Consider the following 14,166-nt stretch of genomic DNA (forward strand, 5'->3'; position numbering starts at 1 on the left):
AGACTCCTTATTCTATCACTGCCATCCCATCTAAATTGGAATCTCGTTACAGGACGGTTCCATCTAAAGGCTATGAAAAGTCTCAACTCTCTCATCAATCTCTGGTAGTAGAGTCATCATTGAAGAAAGCACATCCCTCCAAAATTTATGCTTCTGTCCCTCCTGGTAGGGAAGGCCGTACCATGGATAAATTTGGGCGACGTTTATACCAAAATTCTATGATGGCAAACAGAGTTTTGAATTATAATTACATTTTTACGTCCTATTTCAATCACTTTTTAAAGATTTTGTCTTCTTTTTACCCAGACATCTCTACTACTCGTCTTTCAGAATTTAAAAATATCCTTAAGACTCTTTCACAGTTGAGACTTTTCATGCTACAAGCCTCCTATGATGCCTTTGAACTCTCGTCTAGAGTCTCAGCATTTGCGGTAGCCATGCGTAGATTAGCATGGTTGAGGATAGTGGACATGGATCCTAACCTTCAGGATAGATTGGCTAATCTTCCTTGTCAAGGGAATGAATTATTCGATGACTCTATTGAGGCAGCTACAAAGCGTCTTTCAGAACATGAGCGCTCTTTTGCTTCCCTCATCCGTCCAAAACCTAAACCTGCACCAACTAGAGGTTTCAAACAAACTCCACGTCGCTATCCACTGAAAACAACTCCTGCTTTTTCTAGACCTCCTGCTCGTCGTCCTCCTCCTCAACAACGACAACAAAAATCTCAGACTCCTGCTAACACTAAGCCTGCTCAGTCTTTTTGACAATCTCAACTTGAGCATTCAAATTTCTCTATTTCCAAATTCTCCCCTCCCCATAGGGGGTCGCCTGTCCACATTTTATCACCAATGGGAGCTCATAACATCAGATCTCTGGGTTCTTACCATCATACGAGAGGGATACTCTCTTCGACTCCTTCAGGTGCCTCCAGATCGCCATCCAAGAGAGTGTCTTTCAAACCAGTCGCATCTTCCTCTTCTTCTCCAAGAAGCTCGAGCTCTTCTTTCTCTTCGAGCAGTAGAGGAAGTCCCTCTATCTCAAAGGAACTCGGGATTCTACTCCCGTTATTTTCTAGTTCCCAAAAAGACGGGGGATTTGCGACCGATTTTGGATCTCAGAGCTCTCAACAAATTTCTAGTCAAAGAGAAATTTCGAATGCTCACTCTGCCAACTCTGTATTCTTTGATGGATCAAGGGGATTGGATGTGCTCCCTCGATCTCAAAGAGGCCTATACTCATATCCCTATTCATCCAACATTTCGCAAGTACCTCAGATTCCAAGTGGGAAATCTTCATCTTCAATACAGAGTTCTCCCCTTCGGACTGGCTTCTTCCCCCAGGGTTTTCACAAAATGCCTTGTGGTTGTAGCTGCAGCTCTTCGCAACCAGGGTCTCCAAGTATTTCCATACCTAGACGACTGGCTCATCAAAGCTCCCTCTCTTACAGGGGTTATTGTAGCGACCCAACAGACTATTCTTTTTCTACAAAGTCTGGGATTTCACATCAATTTTCCCAAATCTCAGCTGACTCCTTCTCAGTCTCTCCAGTTCATAGGAGCAACTCTGGACACTATCAATCTAAGAGCATACCTTCCGCAACCACGTCAGGATGCACTCATTCAAATTTCTCAACAATTTTTCCAACTTCCCACTGTTTCAGCAAGAAAAATGATGATTCTGCTCGGTCACATGGCCTCTACAGTTCATGTGGTTCCTTTTGCCAGGCTTCATCTTCGCATTCCTCAATGGACACTGGCATCGCAATGGCAACAATCAGTGGATCCACCAACTCGACTGATTTCCATCACTCCTTCTTTAAAGAAGTCTCTCCGTTGGTGGATGCTCTCTTTGAATCTTTCAAAAGGTTTACTGTTTTATCCTCTTCCTCATCAAAAGGTCCTCACAACCGACTCGTCAATGTACGCATGGGGAGCCCATGTGGACGGTCTTTGCACTCAGGGACTCTGGAACCAAGCAGACCGGAGGTGTTCTATAAATCTGTTGGAACTCAGAGCGATATTCTATGCTCTCAAAGCTTTTCAACATCTACTTCACGACATGGTGATTCTAGTACGTACGGACAATCAAGTAGCCATGTATTATGTAAACAAACAGGGAGGGACAGGATCTCATTCCCTTTGTCAAGAGGCTCTGAAATTATGGCAGTGGGCGATTCCCCGCAACATCTTCCTCAGAGCAGTTTACATTCAAGGTCAACACAACTGTTTGGCGGACAAATTGAGTCGTCTTCTACAACCTCACGAATGGACACTCAATTCTCCTACTCTTCGCCAAATCTTTGCCCGTTGGGGTACTCCACAGATAGACCTGTTTGCGTCACCTCTCAACTTCAAACTGCCTCAATTTTGCTCCCGCATCTACACTCCTCAACGTCTCGAAGCGGATGCGTTTCTCCTGGACTGGAGGAATCAGTTCCTTTATGCTTTTCCTCCGTTTCCTCTAATTCTCAAGACTCTGGTCAAGTTGAAATCAGACCATGCCACCATGATTCTGATAGCTCCTCGGTGGCCCAGGCAACCTTGGTTCTCCCTTCTACTTCAACTCAGCACCAGGGAGCCTCTACTTCTACCAATTTTTCCTTCTCTTCTCACGCAGAATCAAGGAGCTTTGCTTCATCCCAATCTACAGTCTCTACATTTGACAGCTTGGTACCTTTCTCTTTAACAGACTTTTCTCAATTCTCTCCGTCTGTTCAAGAGATTTTACTTGCTTCCAGAAAACCATCCACTAGACAATGTTATGGTCAAAAGTGGACAAGATTCTCTGCTTGGTGTTCTACTCATAATCTACCTCCCAGAGCTGCTTCATTGACATCAGTTCTGGACTACTTACTTCATTTATCACAATCTGGACTTCAGACTACATCTATCCGAGTCCACCTTAGTGCTATTGCTGCTTTTCATCAGCCTTTGGATGGAATATCCCTTTCTGCACATCCTATGATTTCTCGTTTTATGAAAGGCCTTCTCAATATCCATCCTCCTCGTAAACCACCTCCTGTGGTTTGGGATCTCAACGTTGTTTTAGCTCAACTTATGAAACCTCCTTTTGAACCACTTGACAAAGCTCATCTTAAGTATCTCACTTGGAAAGCTGTGTTCCTCATCGCTCTCACTTCTGCTCGTCGTGTCAGTGAGTTACAAGCGCTAGTAGCTGATCCACCTTTCACAGTTTTTCACCATGACAAGGTTGTTCTACGTACTCATCCTAAATTCTTGCCTAAAGTCGTTTCAGAATTTCACATCAATCAGTCCATTGTTCTACCTGTATTTTTTCCAAAGCCTCATTCTCACCCAGGAGAGGCGGCTCTTCATACCTTGGACTGTAAACGTGCTTTGGCTTTCTACCTGCAACGCACTCAACTTCACAGAACATCTCCTCAACTTTTCATATCCTTTGATCCAAACAGGTTGGGTCGTCCTATATCGAAGCGTACCATCTCCAACTGGATGGCTGCGTGTATTTCTTTTTGTTATGCTCAGGCTGGTCTTCCTCTTCAAGGTCGAGTGACGGGCCATAAAGTTAGAGCTATGGCGGCATCTGTAGCTTTCCTCCGATCAACTCCTATTGAGGAAATCTGCAAGGCTGCCACTTGGTCCTCGGTTCATACTTTCACCTCTCATTATTGTCTGGATACTTTATCCAGGAGGGATGGCCATTTTGGCCAATCTGTTTTGCAAAATCTTTTTTCGTAAATTGCCAACTCCCTCCATCCCCTTTTCCTTAGCTTGGAGGTCACCCATGTGTGGGAATATGCTGCCTGCTTGTCCTGGGATAAAGCACAGTTACTTACCGTAACAGTTGTTATCCAGGGACAGCAGGCAGATATTCCCACAACCCTCCCACCTCCCCTGGTTGGCTTCTTGGCTAGGTATCTGAACTGAGGATCCTCTCAGGAGATGCGCCCCCTAGTTCGGGCGGGAAGGCACGCGCGCAGGCGCGGTGCAGCACTCGAAACTTCGAGATCTTCAAGCAAGTTTGCTTTCGAGGCTGTCCGCTGCGGGGCTCCGTCGGTGACGTCACCCATGTGTGGGAATATCTGCCTGCTGTCCCTGGATAACAACTGTTACGGTAAGTAACTGTGCTTTTTGGCGCAAACAGGAGATTCAGGTACTTTCTTTCTTAGATGACTGCTTGATTTGGATGTCTTCCAGCCAGGTCAATTTGTCAAACACAAATGGGTGATTATTTGAACTTCTTTTCTTCAATTTTTTGGATGTGAATCTTCAAATTTCCAAAGAGCTCTTTTCTCCTATACTAATTATTGGAATATCAGGGGATGTTGTTCACGTAGGAGAGGAATGTGTTTCTTCCCAGAGACTGGGGCGACAGGTTACAGTCTCAGGTTTGTTTTCTTCCATCACCAAGAACAAGAGTATGGGATTCTATACAGGTTCTAGAATCTATGGTGGTGACTTCACTGGGAACTTCGGCTTGCTTTCACATGAGAACGCTGCAGCAGTCACTTTTGTTCCAGTGGTTCCTGGTATCTCAAGGCTCCAATTGTAGTATCTAGTAGGCTCCTCAAGCATCGCTCAATATAATTTGGTGGCTCAGCGAGATTAATCTTTTCAGAGGTATGCTGAACTTTGCTGGACTGGCTCAAAGTCGCCAAACATCCCAGGCTGCCGGGTTGGGGGGGGGGGGGCTCAGTGCCTTCAATCCTCAGCGCAAGGAGTCAGTACTCGTTCATTCTTCTGGACTGAAGCATGGTCAGGCTACCATTTCAGGAGTTTCAGACCATTCTTCCGGAATGACGATAAAGGTCTTTTAGGACAGTGTTACGACAGTGGTATTTCTCTACAGCCAGGAAAGTACGTGATGTACTCAGTTGGCAAGTAAAGTAATGGTTCTACTTCAGTGGGTGGAATCTCTTCTGTCAGCACATCATTTTACAGGACTGGAAAAGGGTTTAGATAGACTTTCTCACCACAAAATCTGAGCATGGACCGTCTATTGTATGTTAAAATGTACATACAGCGCTGTGTACACCTTTCAGTGCTTTATAAATAATAAAATCTTCTACATCCTGAAAATTGGGAACTATTTGCTCAGGCGTTCCAGCTCTTTGTATAAAGTGAGATATCCTAGAACTAGACCTCATGGCCTCGTGTCGAAATTCAAAGCTTCCTAGCTTCTTCAGCATACGCAGGGAGTGGCAGTCATAGGGGGTAGCAGCATTGCTTCTTTATCGCCTCTGGTTTCTCTTTTTAAGTGTTTTCCCCTGGCTGATGATTGGTTGAATTTGCCATCTCAAGCTCACTTTCAGGGCACAGTAATTAGAGAATCTCCGGATTGACTGCGCCATCCTTGCTATGCGGATCTGATGAGTCTTTCGACGGCTGAACTGTTGAGATTCCTGGTATCTCCGGATTTACTAACCTAGGGTCCAATCAACATGGATATTCGTCCTACTTTGATATTACGACCTAGCTTTTGAAAAGTCATGGCTGACATGTAAGAGTTATGCGAAGCAGGCTATTTCTTCTCTTCTCCAGGTGATACAGACGTCTTCACATGTGGTTTATGCTTCCTTTTGGAGGCTTTTCCTTTCTTGGGTACTTCTCAATATTGGCACTCTTCCAGAGTTCTATGTTTTATATTCTTTCTTTTTTGGCACAAGCATATTGCCAAGAGCTTAGCATTCAATTCCGTTCAGCTTCAAGTGGCAATCTTAGCTTGTTACAAGGGCTAGGTATCTCACTTTTCGCTTACTTTTCAGCTTCATGTAGTTCAGTTCCTAAAACGAGTTCTCAGGGAGCTGTGCGATGTCCTGGCGGAACCATTAACCATGCTCTTCAATCTCTCCCTAAGTACAGGGAGAGTCCCCCTGGACTGGAAAACAGCTAACGTCGTTCCTCTGCACAAAAAGGGTTGCAGAGCGGAGGCTGCAAATTACAGACCAGTGAGTCTCACATCAATAGTGTGTAAACTCATGGAAACACTACTTAAATGTAAATTAGACACGATTTTGGATGAGGGGAATCTAAGGGATCCTAGTCAACATGGATTCACTAAGGGTAGATCATGCCAATCCAATCTTATCAGCTTCTTTGATTGGGTAACAGGAAAGCTGGACTCGGGAGAGTCTCTGGACATAGTGTACTTAGACTTCAGTAAAGCTTTCGACAGCGTCCCACACCGTAGACTATTAAACAAGATGAAATCGATGGGGTTAGGCGAGACACTAATTGCATGGGTCAAAGATTGGCTGAGTGGAAGACGTCAGAGGGTGATGGTCAACGGCACCCTCTCTGAGACATCGGAGGTGACCAGCGGAGTGCCACAGGGCTCGGTCCTGGGTCCACTCCTTTTTAACATATTCATAAGAGACTTGACCCAAGGGCTTCAGGGTAAAGTAACTCTATTCGCTGATGACGCCAAACTGTGTAATATAGTAAGTGAAAGCAATCTGCAGGATAGTATGACGCAGGATCTGCTTACGTTGGAAAACTGGTCCTCGACATGGCAGCTGGGCTTCAACGCTAAGAAATGTAAGGTTATGCATCTCGGTAGCAGAAATCCATGCAAACCTTACACCTTAAATGGAGAAACACTAGCTAGGACTTCAGAAGAAAGAGACTTGGGAATAATCATCAGTGCAGACATGAAGGCCGCCAAACAAGTAGAGAAGGCCTCATCCAAAGCAAGGCAACTTATGGGATGTATCAATAGAAGCTTCGTTAGCCGCAAACCTGAAGTCATAATGCCACTGTACAGAACCATGGTGAGACCTCATCTGGAATACTGTGTGCAATTCTGGAGGCCACATTACCGTAAAGACGTGCTTAGAGTTGAGTCGGTTCAGCGGATGGCCACTAGGATGATCTCGGGGCTCAAGGGTCTCTCATACGAAGAAAGACTAAACAAATTGCAGCTCTACACTCTAGAGGAGCGCAGGGAGAGGGGGGACATGATTGAGACATTTAAATACATCACGGGACGTGTCGAGGTGGAAGAAGACATCTTCTTTCTCAGGGGACCCTCGGTCACAAGGGGACATCCATTCAAACTCAGAGGAGGGGAAATTCGATAGTGACATAAGGAAGTATTTCTTCACAGAAAGGGTTGTAGATCACTGGAACAAGCTTCCAGAGCAGGTGATCAAGGCCACCAGCGTTATTGACTTTAAGAATAAATGGGATGCCCTAGTAGGATCCTTACGAGGGTCGAGTTAAGGAACTAGGTCATTAGTACTCAGACTTAATGGGGTGGGTCAGTAGAGTGGGCAGACTTGATGGGCTATAGCCCTTTTCTGCCGTCATCTTTCTATGTTCTATGTTCTATATTCGTACACCTCTTAAGAAACCCTGTCCAGAGTACAGTCTTAAGGTACTTCTTTGCAGTTTACAGAAGGCTTTGTTTCAATTTTGTCTTTTGAGACTCTAAAAGTCTGTGACGTTGAACAAGGTGTTTCTTGTGGCCATGGCTTCAGCTCGGCGGTTTTCTGAGTTGCAGGCCTTGTATGGCGGGGATTCTTATTTCTGATTTACAAATTCTGGGGTGTTAGTTCGGATAGTACCACAATTTCTTTCTAAGGTGGTGTCATCCTTTCTTTTATGCCGCACTCACTTTTCCTTCCTTCCTTCCTGGGAGGAGGAATGGGGAGGCGAGCTTTTCTTCACTGCGTTTTTAAAAATGCGTAGCATTCTCCGCAATCAGTAGGTTTCTAATGACTTTTAGTTGTTTAGATCACCTCTTTGTATTCTTCAAGGGATGCGACAAACGTATGGCGGCTTCCAAAGCCTCCATCGCTCAAAGGGTCCAGGAGGACATTCTTTATGCTTACTTGATGGCAGGGAAGCGGTTGGCGGAAGAACTTCATGACCATTCAGCCAGAGCAATGGCGGCTACTTGGACTCAGTCCAGAGGTTTTTTCTTTGGAGGAGTTTTGTCATGCGGCTACTTGGTCTTCCAAGAATACTTTATCTCAGCATTACCGATTGGATGTGGGAGCACATGCGGAGGCTGCGTATAGTGCTTCGGTTGTTGCGGAGGTGACGTTTGCTTCCCACCCAGATTGAGGATTGCTTTGCTACATCCCATTGGTCTCTGGATTCATCTGCTGCTGTTGCTAAGGAAGGAAAAATTATATTCTTACCTATTAATTTTCTTCTTTTAGACGCAGCAGATGAATCCAGAACCCCATCCTTTCTGGATATTGACTATCGTTTTTTTCTTTTGCAACTTTCGAAGTCTGTTATTATTGATAGTTGTATTCTGTATTATTACCTTTTGAAATTTGTTATGGGAAAGAAGTTTTTTACATGCTAAGCATATTGATGGTTACGGATGCTTGGGCAAGGAGCAATACTGAAGATGAAGGAGGCGTGCCAGCTAATAGGACCACCTGTTAATCAGTTTCTCTATCTCCACCTGCTGGTAAATGTGTGCTATCCCATTGGTCTCTGGATTCATCTGCTGCGTCTAAAGGAAAGAAAATTAACAGGTAAGAACATAATTTTTCCTTGCTTAAATTCTGAAGGAAGTCTTTTTATTTTTTTTAACTTACAGCTTAAAAAAAGGGAACCAGCAAATTGAATGCTCAGAGTTAATTTTACTTCCACTACGTCGTCATGGGGATCTTGGATCTCAATTTTGATGGCCACATAGTCCTTTTTGGAATTTCAGGTCTGATGGGAATTCTGTTGTAACACTGGAGGAAAATTAAAATAAAAACAAACTGTATCATAGGTGCCAACTCAGTAGATGCATAAGTACCCTCCTACAAACTCCTTTTCTATGACCAGGGAGCATTCACTTGTGTTCTATTTAGTACTCCCAGACATTTTGAATAGTTTAGTTGGCTCCTATGGACTGAATATAAATTCAGCTCTTTGCTTTACTCATTTTCTATTTCGTCAAACCTCTAATTTTGCTAACTCTTTATGATAGAATGGGCTGGGGAGGGCATCAATGAGAACTCCACTAACTTGGAACATGAGGACTTTATTGGCCAGACTTTACGGTAGATATCCTACAAACAACATGATGGTTGGATAGGCTGGAGTGAGAGTGATGGCAACTTCAGCAGTTGGAACCTAGGACAATACCAGGTGGAGTCTATCGCCCAGAAATATCAAAGAAGGGACAAGTTAATTTAATTATGTACTTTTAATGAGAATAACTATTGAGCAGACTGGATGGACTGTTCAGATTTTTTTCTGCCGTCATTTACTATGTTACTATGTTATGCTACAATGGTGTTGAATATTTTGAGTTTCATTCATTGTATATTTCAGGCATTTAAACAGTTGGATGGACTAAACTTGAGTCATCAGCAGGCTATCATGAAGTGCTTGAAAGGCAGGAAGGAAGAAATAAAACAGGCTTTGGTGGAGAAATCAAATGCAATGTCCTCTGCTCATTTACAGGATTTTGACTGGCAGTTGAAGGTAAAAATAACTCAAGAATGTGATGTAATTGTTCAGTGATCTATTTTGTCTATTTGTGCTCTCTTTGTAGCACACACTTTAAATTTTAAGTATTCCCGAGTCCCTGCATTTGCTCACTGTGATTCTCCAGCATTCTAGTACAGGGTTATCTAACGTCGGTCCTCGAGGGTTGCAATCCAGTTAGGTTTTCAGGATTTCCCCAATGAATTTATATTAGATCTATTTGCATGTACTTTTTCCATTGTATGCAAATAGATCTCATGCCATATTCATTGGGGGAAATCCTGAAAACCCTACCTGATGAAGGCTGAGGTTGGACACCTCTGTTCTAGTATGTTGGAGAATCAAAGTGAGCAATGCAGTAGAAGAAAGAATCTTGCTACCTTCTGTTTTAAGTTACAAAAAAAAAGTTTACAGATAACACATGAGGATATAAATATCAGTATTGTCACAAACTACCTATTTAAACTACCTGTTCTCTGATATGAATTCTCAGCTATTAGTAGACATCCTATATTAATCTCTGAAATTCTTCTTTTTCTACATTTTTTTAACCTCCTTTTATTGATATAATCAGTGACAAATCACATGATCACAGTTCAGATTAGGGTGTCTCTGTTTTTACTTTAAATCAAAATGGAGAGGGATTCAAAGTACAAATCGTACGAGAAGCACAGAAAAAAGCACAAAGGGGCTGACTATAAATGGCAGCTAATTCTGTTACGTCCCTTTGGATTCATACGCTAAGCCCAACCTGCAGTCCGGGTGTTGCAAAAATTTACATCTTTTCTGAACACGTGCTCTACCTCCCTAGTGTGAAAGACACTAAACAACCTTGGTATACATATGACTACTATCTGGGGAAAAATACTGTGGGGATGACATGTAAAAATTCTCAAAAACCATCGATTTTACTGTCTAATCTATAGTTTTCGGTCTTGCTGAAATGAATATTCAGCATAACTCTGAAACACATGGAGCAATTTCAGCCAAACTTGGTATACATTAGACTTACTATCTGGGGAAAAATACTGTGGGGGTGACATGTAAAAATTCTCAAAAAACACCAATTTTACTCTCTAATCCATAGTTTTCAGGCTCGCTGAGATGAATATTCAGCATAACTCTGAAATGCATATTCAGCATAACTCTCAACCAAACTTGGTATACATTATACTTACTATCTGGGAAAAAATACTGTAGGGGTGGGAAGGGAGTGACATGTACAAATTATCGAAAACAACAGATATTAGTGTCTAACCCATGGTTTTCGGCCTCGCTGAGATGAATACTGACACTCCCTATGCCGTTTAAGTCCAAGTTCAGCTCCATAGAGAGGGACATTCTTGTGGGAAGGGGGTGACATGTAAAAATAATTGAAAATGACAGATGTTAGGTGTCTAATCCTTAGTTTTCAGGCTCGCTGAGATTAATACTGACACTCCCAATGCCGTTTAAGTCCAAGTTCAGCCCCATACAGAGGGCCATTTTTGCTGCTAAAAATGAAGATGTCCACAAAATAAGCAATCAGATACTTCACGTTTTACCAGGCGTAATCACTGAATACAAGTCTATCGATACCGGAAGATTGGGATAAATAAATATCTGGGCAACGCCGAGTAATCAGCTAGTATCATTTATAAAAATGTTAAAAAGAACAGGCCCAAGAACAGAACCTTGAGGCACACCACTGGTAACATCCCTTTCCTCAGAACGATCTCCATTGATCACTACCTCTGTTGTCTTCCACTCAGCCAATTCTTGACCCAGCCTATTACTTTGAGACCCATCCTGAGGGAACTCAGTTATTTATTAGACATCTGTGTGGAGCATATAGAAACATAGAAGATGACGGCAGATAAGGGCCATAGCCCATCAGGTCTGCCCACTCTACTGATCCACCCCCAAGTCTACTATCCTAGGGATCCCACTCCTGGTGACAGGTTCCCTTGGCTCAACCCTCTAAGGGATCCCACACGGGCATCCCATTTGCTCTTAAATTCTTGCACGCTGTTTGCCTCGATCACCTGCACCGGGAGCTCGTTCCAAGGATCAACCACTCTCTCGGTGAAGAAATATTTCCTGGTGTCGCCATGAAATTTCCCGCCCCTGAGTTTGAGCGGATGCCCTCTTGTGGCTGAGGGTCCTTTTAGAAAGAGAATCTCTTCTTCCATCTCGATACGGCCGGTAATATACTTAAACGTCTCGATCATGTCTCCCTCTCCCTACGTTCCTCGAGTGAGTACAGCCGCAAATTTTTCAGCCTTTCCTCGTACGATAGATCCTTGAGCCCCGAGACCATCCTGGTGACCATTCGTTGCACCGACTCTATTCTCAGCACATCTTTTTGGTAGTGTGGCCTCCAGAATTGCACACAGTATTCCAAGTGAGGCCTCACCATGGTTCTGTATAATGGCATTATGACTTCAGGCTTCTGGCTGACGAAACTCCTGCGGATGCAACCTAACAACTGTCTTGCCTTAGATGAAGCCTTCTCCACATGATCAGCAGTTTTCATGTCTGCGCTGATGATCACTCCCTAGTCTCATTGAAGTTCTAGCTAAGGTCTCACCATTCAAGGTGTAAGTTCTGCACGGATTTCTGCTGCCGAAGTGCATGATCTTGCATTTCTTAGCATTGAAGCCCAGCTGCCAGGTCGAGGACCAAAGCTCCAACAAATGTAGGTCCTGTGTCTTACTATCGGGTGAACTGCCATCTCTCACTATATTGCATAGTTTGGCATCATCAGCGAATAACGTTACCTTACCTTGAAGCCCCTAAGTTAGGTCACCTATGAATATGTTGAAAAGGAGCGGGCCCAAGACTGAGCCCTGCGGTACTCCATTGGTCACCTCCGATGTTTTAGAGAGGGTACCATTAACTACAACCCTCTGAAGTCTGCCACTCAGCCAGTCATTGACCCATGTAGTTAGTGTTTCTCCCAGCACTGTCAAAGGCTTTGCTAAAATCTAAATACATCACATCTAGCACACATCCTCTATCCAATTTTCTAGTTACCCAGTCAAAGAAATTGATCAGATTTGTCTGACAAAACCTACCTCTAATGAATCCATGTTACCTCTGGTCCTGTAATCCACAGGATTCCAGAAACTTGACCATTCTCTGTTTAAAAAGTGTTTCCATTAATTTACTTACCACAGAAGTCAGACTTACTGGCTTGTAATTCCCTACTTCTTCCTTACTTCCACTTTTGTGGAGATCGATCACATCCGCCCTTCTCCAATCCTCCAGTACCACTCCTGACTAGAGACTCATTGAAAAAGTCAGTCAGCGGAGCTACCAGAACTTCCCTAAGTTCCTTCAGCATCCTCGGATGTACACCATCTGGCCCCATCGCTTTGTCTACCTTTTATTTTAGCTAGCTCCTCATAAACACAACCCTCTGAAAATCGATCAGGGTCTGTTACTCCTCCTTCCCTATTCACGTTTGTCTTCTGCAGTCCTGCTCCCAGCGCTTCAGCTGTGAACACAGAACAGAAATATTTGTTAAGCAATTCGACCTTTTCATCTACATATTCCTCCCCTTCACCTTTGAGTCTCACAATGCCACTTTTGCACTTCTTCCTATCACTAATATATCTAAAAAATGTCTTGTCTCCCCGTTTTACCATGTCAGCTATTTTTTCTTCCATTTGCATCTTTGCTTTCCTGAGTACACGACCAGCCTCTCTTAACTTTTCCAGATATTTTTGCCTGTCTTCCTCTTTCTGCGATCTTTTGTAGTTTATGAAAGCTAACCTCTTATTCCTTACCTTCTGAGCTACTACTTTTGAGAACCAAAGTGACCTTCTTTTCCTCTTACTTTTACTTACTTGCCTCACAAAAAGGTTTGTTGTTCCTACAATCGCTCCTTTCAGTTTTGCCCACCGCATTTCCTGTAATTGTAATCTGACTTCCAATTGTTTTTAATTTGAGGCTTCATACTTGTATCTTGAACAATAGTAAGTAGTGATTTGGCTAAATCTGCTATTACCAATAAATAGTGTCTAAAGAAATATCTGTTGGTCTATGTGAAATATCCGAGGAAAATTAGAAAATCTCTTCTGTGCCTGATGATCTTACTCATTTGGCGTCTTCAATAGATAAAGATAGATGGATCCGATTCCTCTCGGGCAAAGAAACACTTTCAGCTTATGCATTAAATTGATGTCTCCAAGTGGCACTATAATAAAATTATTAAAACAAATAAACCAAACAGTTATTTATACCCCATATGTTCAGCCACGACCTTAAAATGTATCTCCAGGTTGCAACAGAAGCTACAAAAGTGAGACTTTACTGAATGTTGGAATTTCAATCGATGCTTGGCATATGATCAGAAAGCAGTTTTTGAAGCAGATACCTAGATGTCTGCCAGAAGGGATACAAGATAACAGTGATTTGCAGAAAAAAAAAAGAGGAGGAGATCTGGCCATCTTAGTCAGAAACTCCCTAAACCTAAATATACTAGACAAAACATCCACCCCACACATGGATCTACTAGCCTGCCAACTTTGATGCAACACACTAAAGGTTCCATAACCTGCATGCTCTGCTACATAACACCAGGGAATTGGAGCACAGCAAAACCAGAATTTGAAGACTTCATATACCGAAACTCACTAACAGCAATTTACAACTTAATTCTAGGAGACTTAAACCTCCATCTAGAAGATCAATCCTCCAAACAAGTAAAAAATCTATTATCATACCTCGAAGCCTTAACATACAAGATATCAGACCCACA

General features: G+C 43.0%; 1 protein-coding gene across 2 annotated transcripts in view; it reads left to right on the forward strand.

Moving 5' to 3' along the window:
* COMMD8 (COMM domain containing 8) overlaps positions 1–14,166 on the forward strand; it is a 46,674-nt gene that overhangs the window by 22,408 nt on the left and 10,100 nt on the right. For both annotated transcript variants that reach the window (XM_033946112.1, XM_033946121.1), the window contains exon 3: positions 9,267–9,419. In XM_033946112.1, the coding sequence (XP_033802003.1) occupies positions 9,267–9,419 (153 nt within the window). The remainder of the gene's footprint in view (positions 1–9,266; positions 9,420–14,166) is intronic.

The sequence above is a fragment of the Geotrypetes seraphini genome, chromosome 1, assembly GCF_902459505.1.
Source record: "Geotrypetes seraphini chromosome 1, aGeoSer1.1, whole genome shotgun sequence".
Lineage (NCBI taxonomy): Eukaryota > Metazoa > Chordata > Amphibia > Gymnophiona > Dermophiidae > Geotrypetes > Geotrypetes seraphini.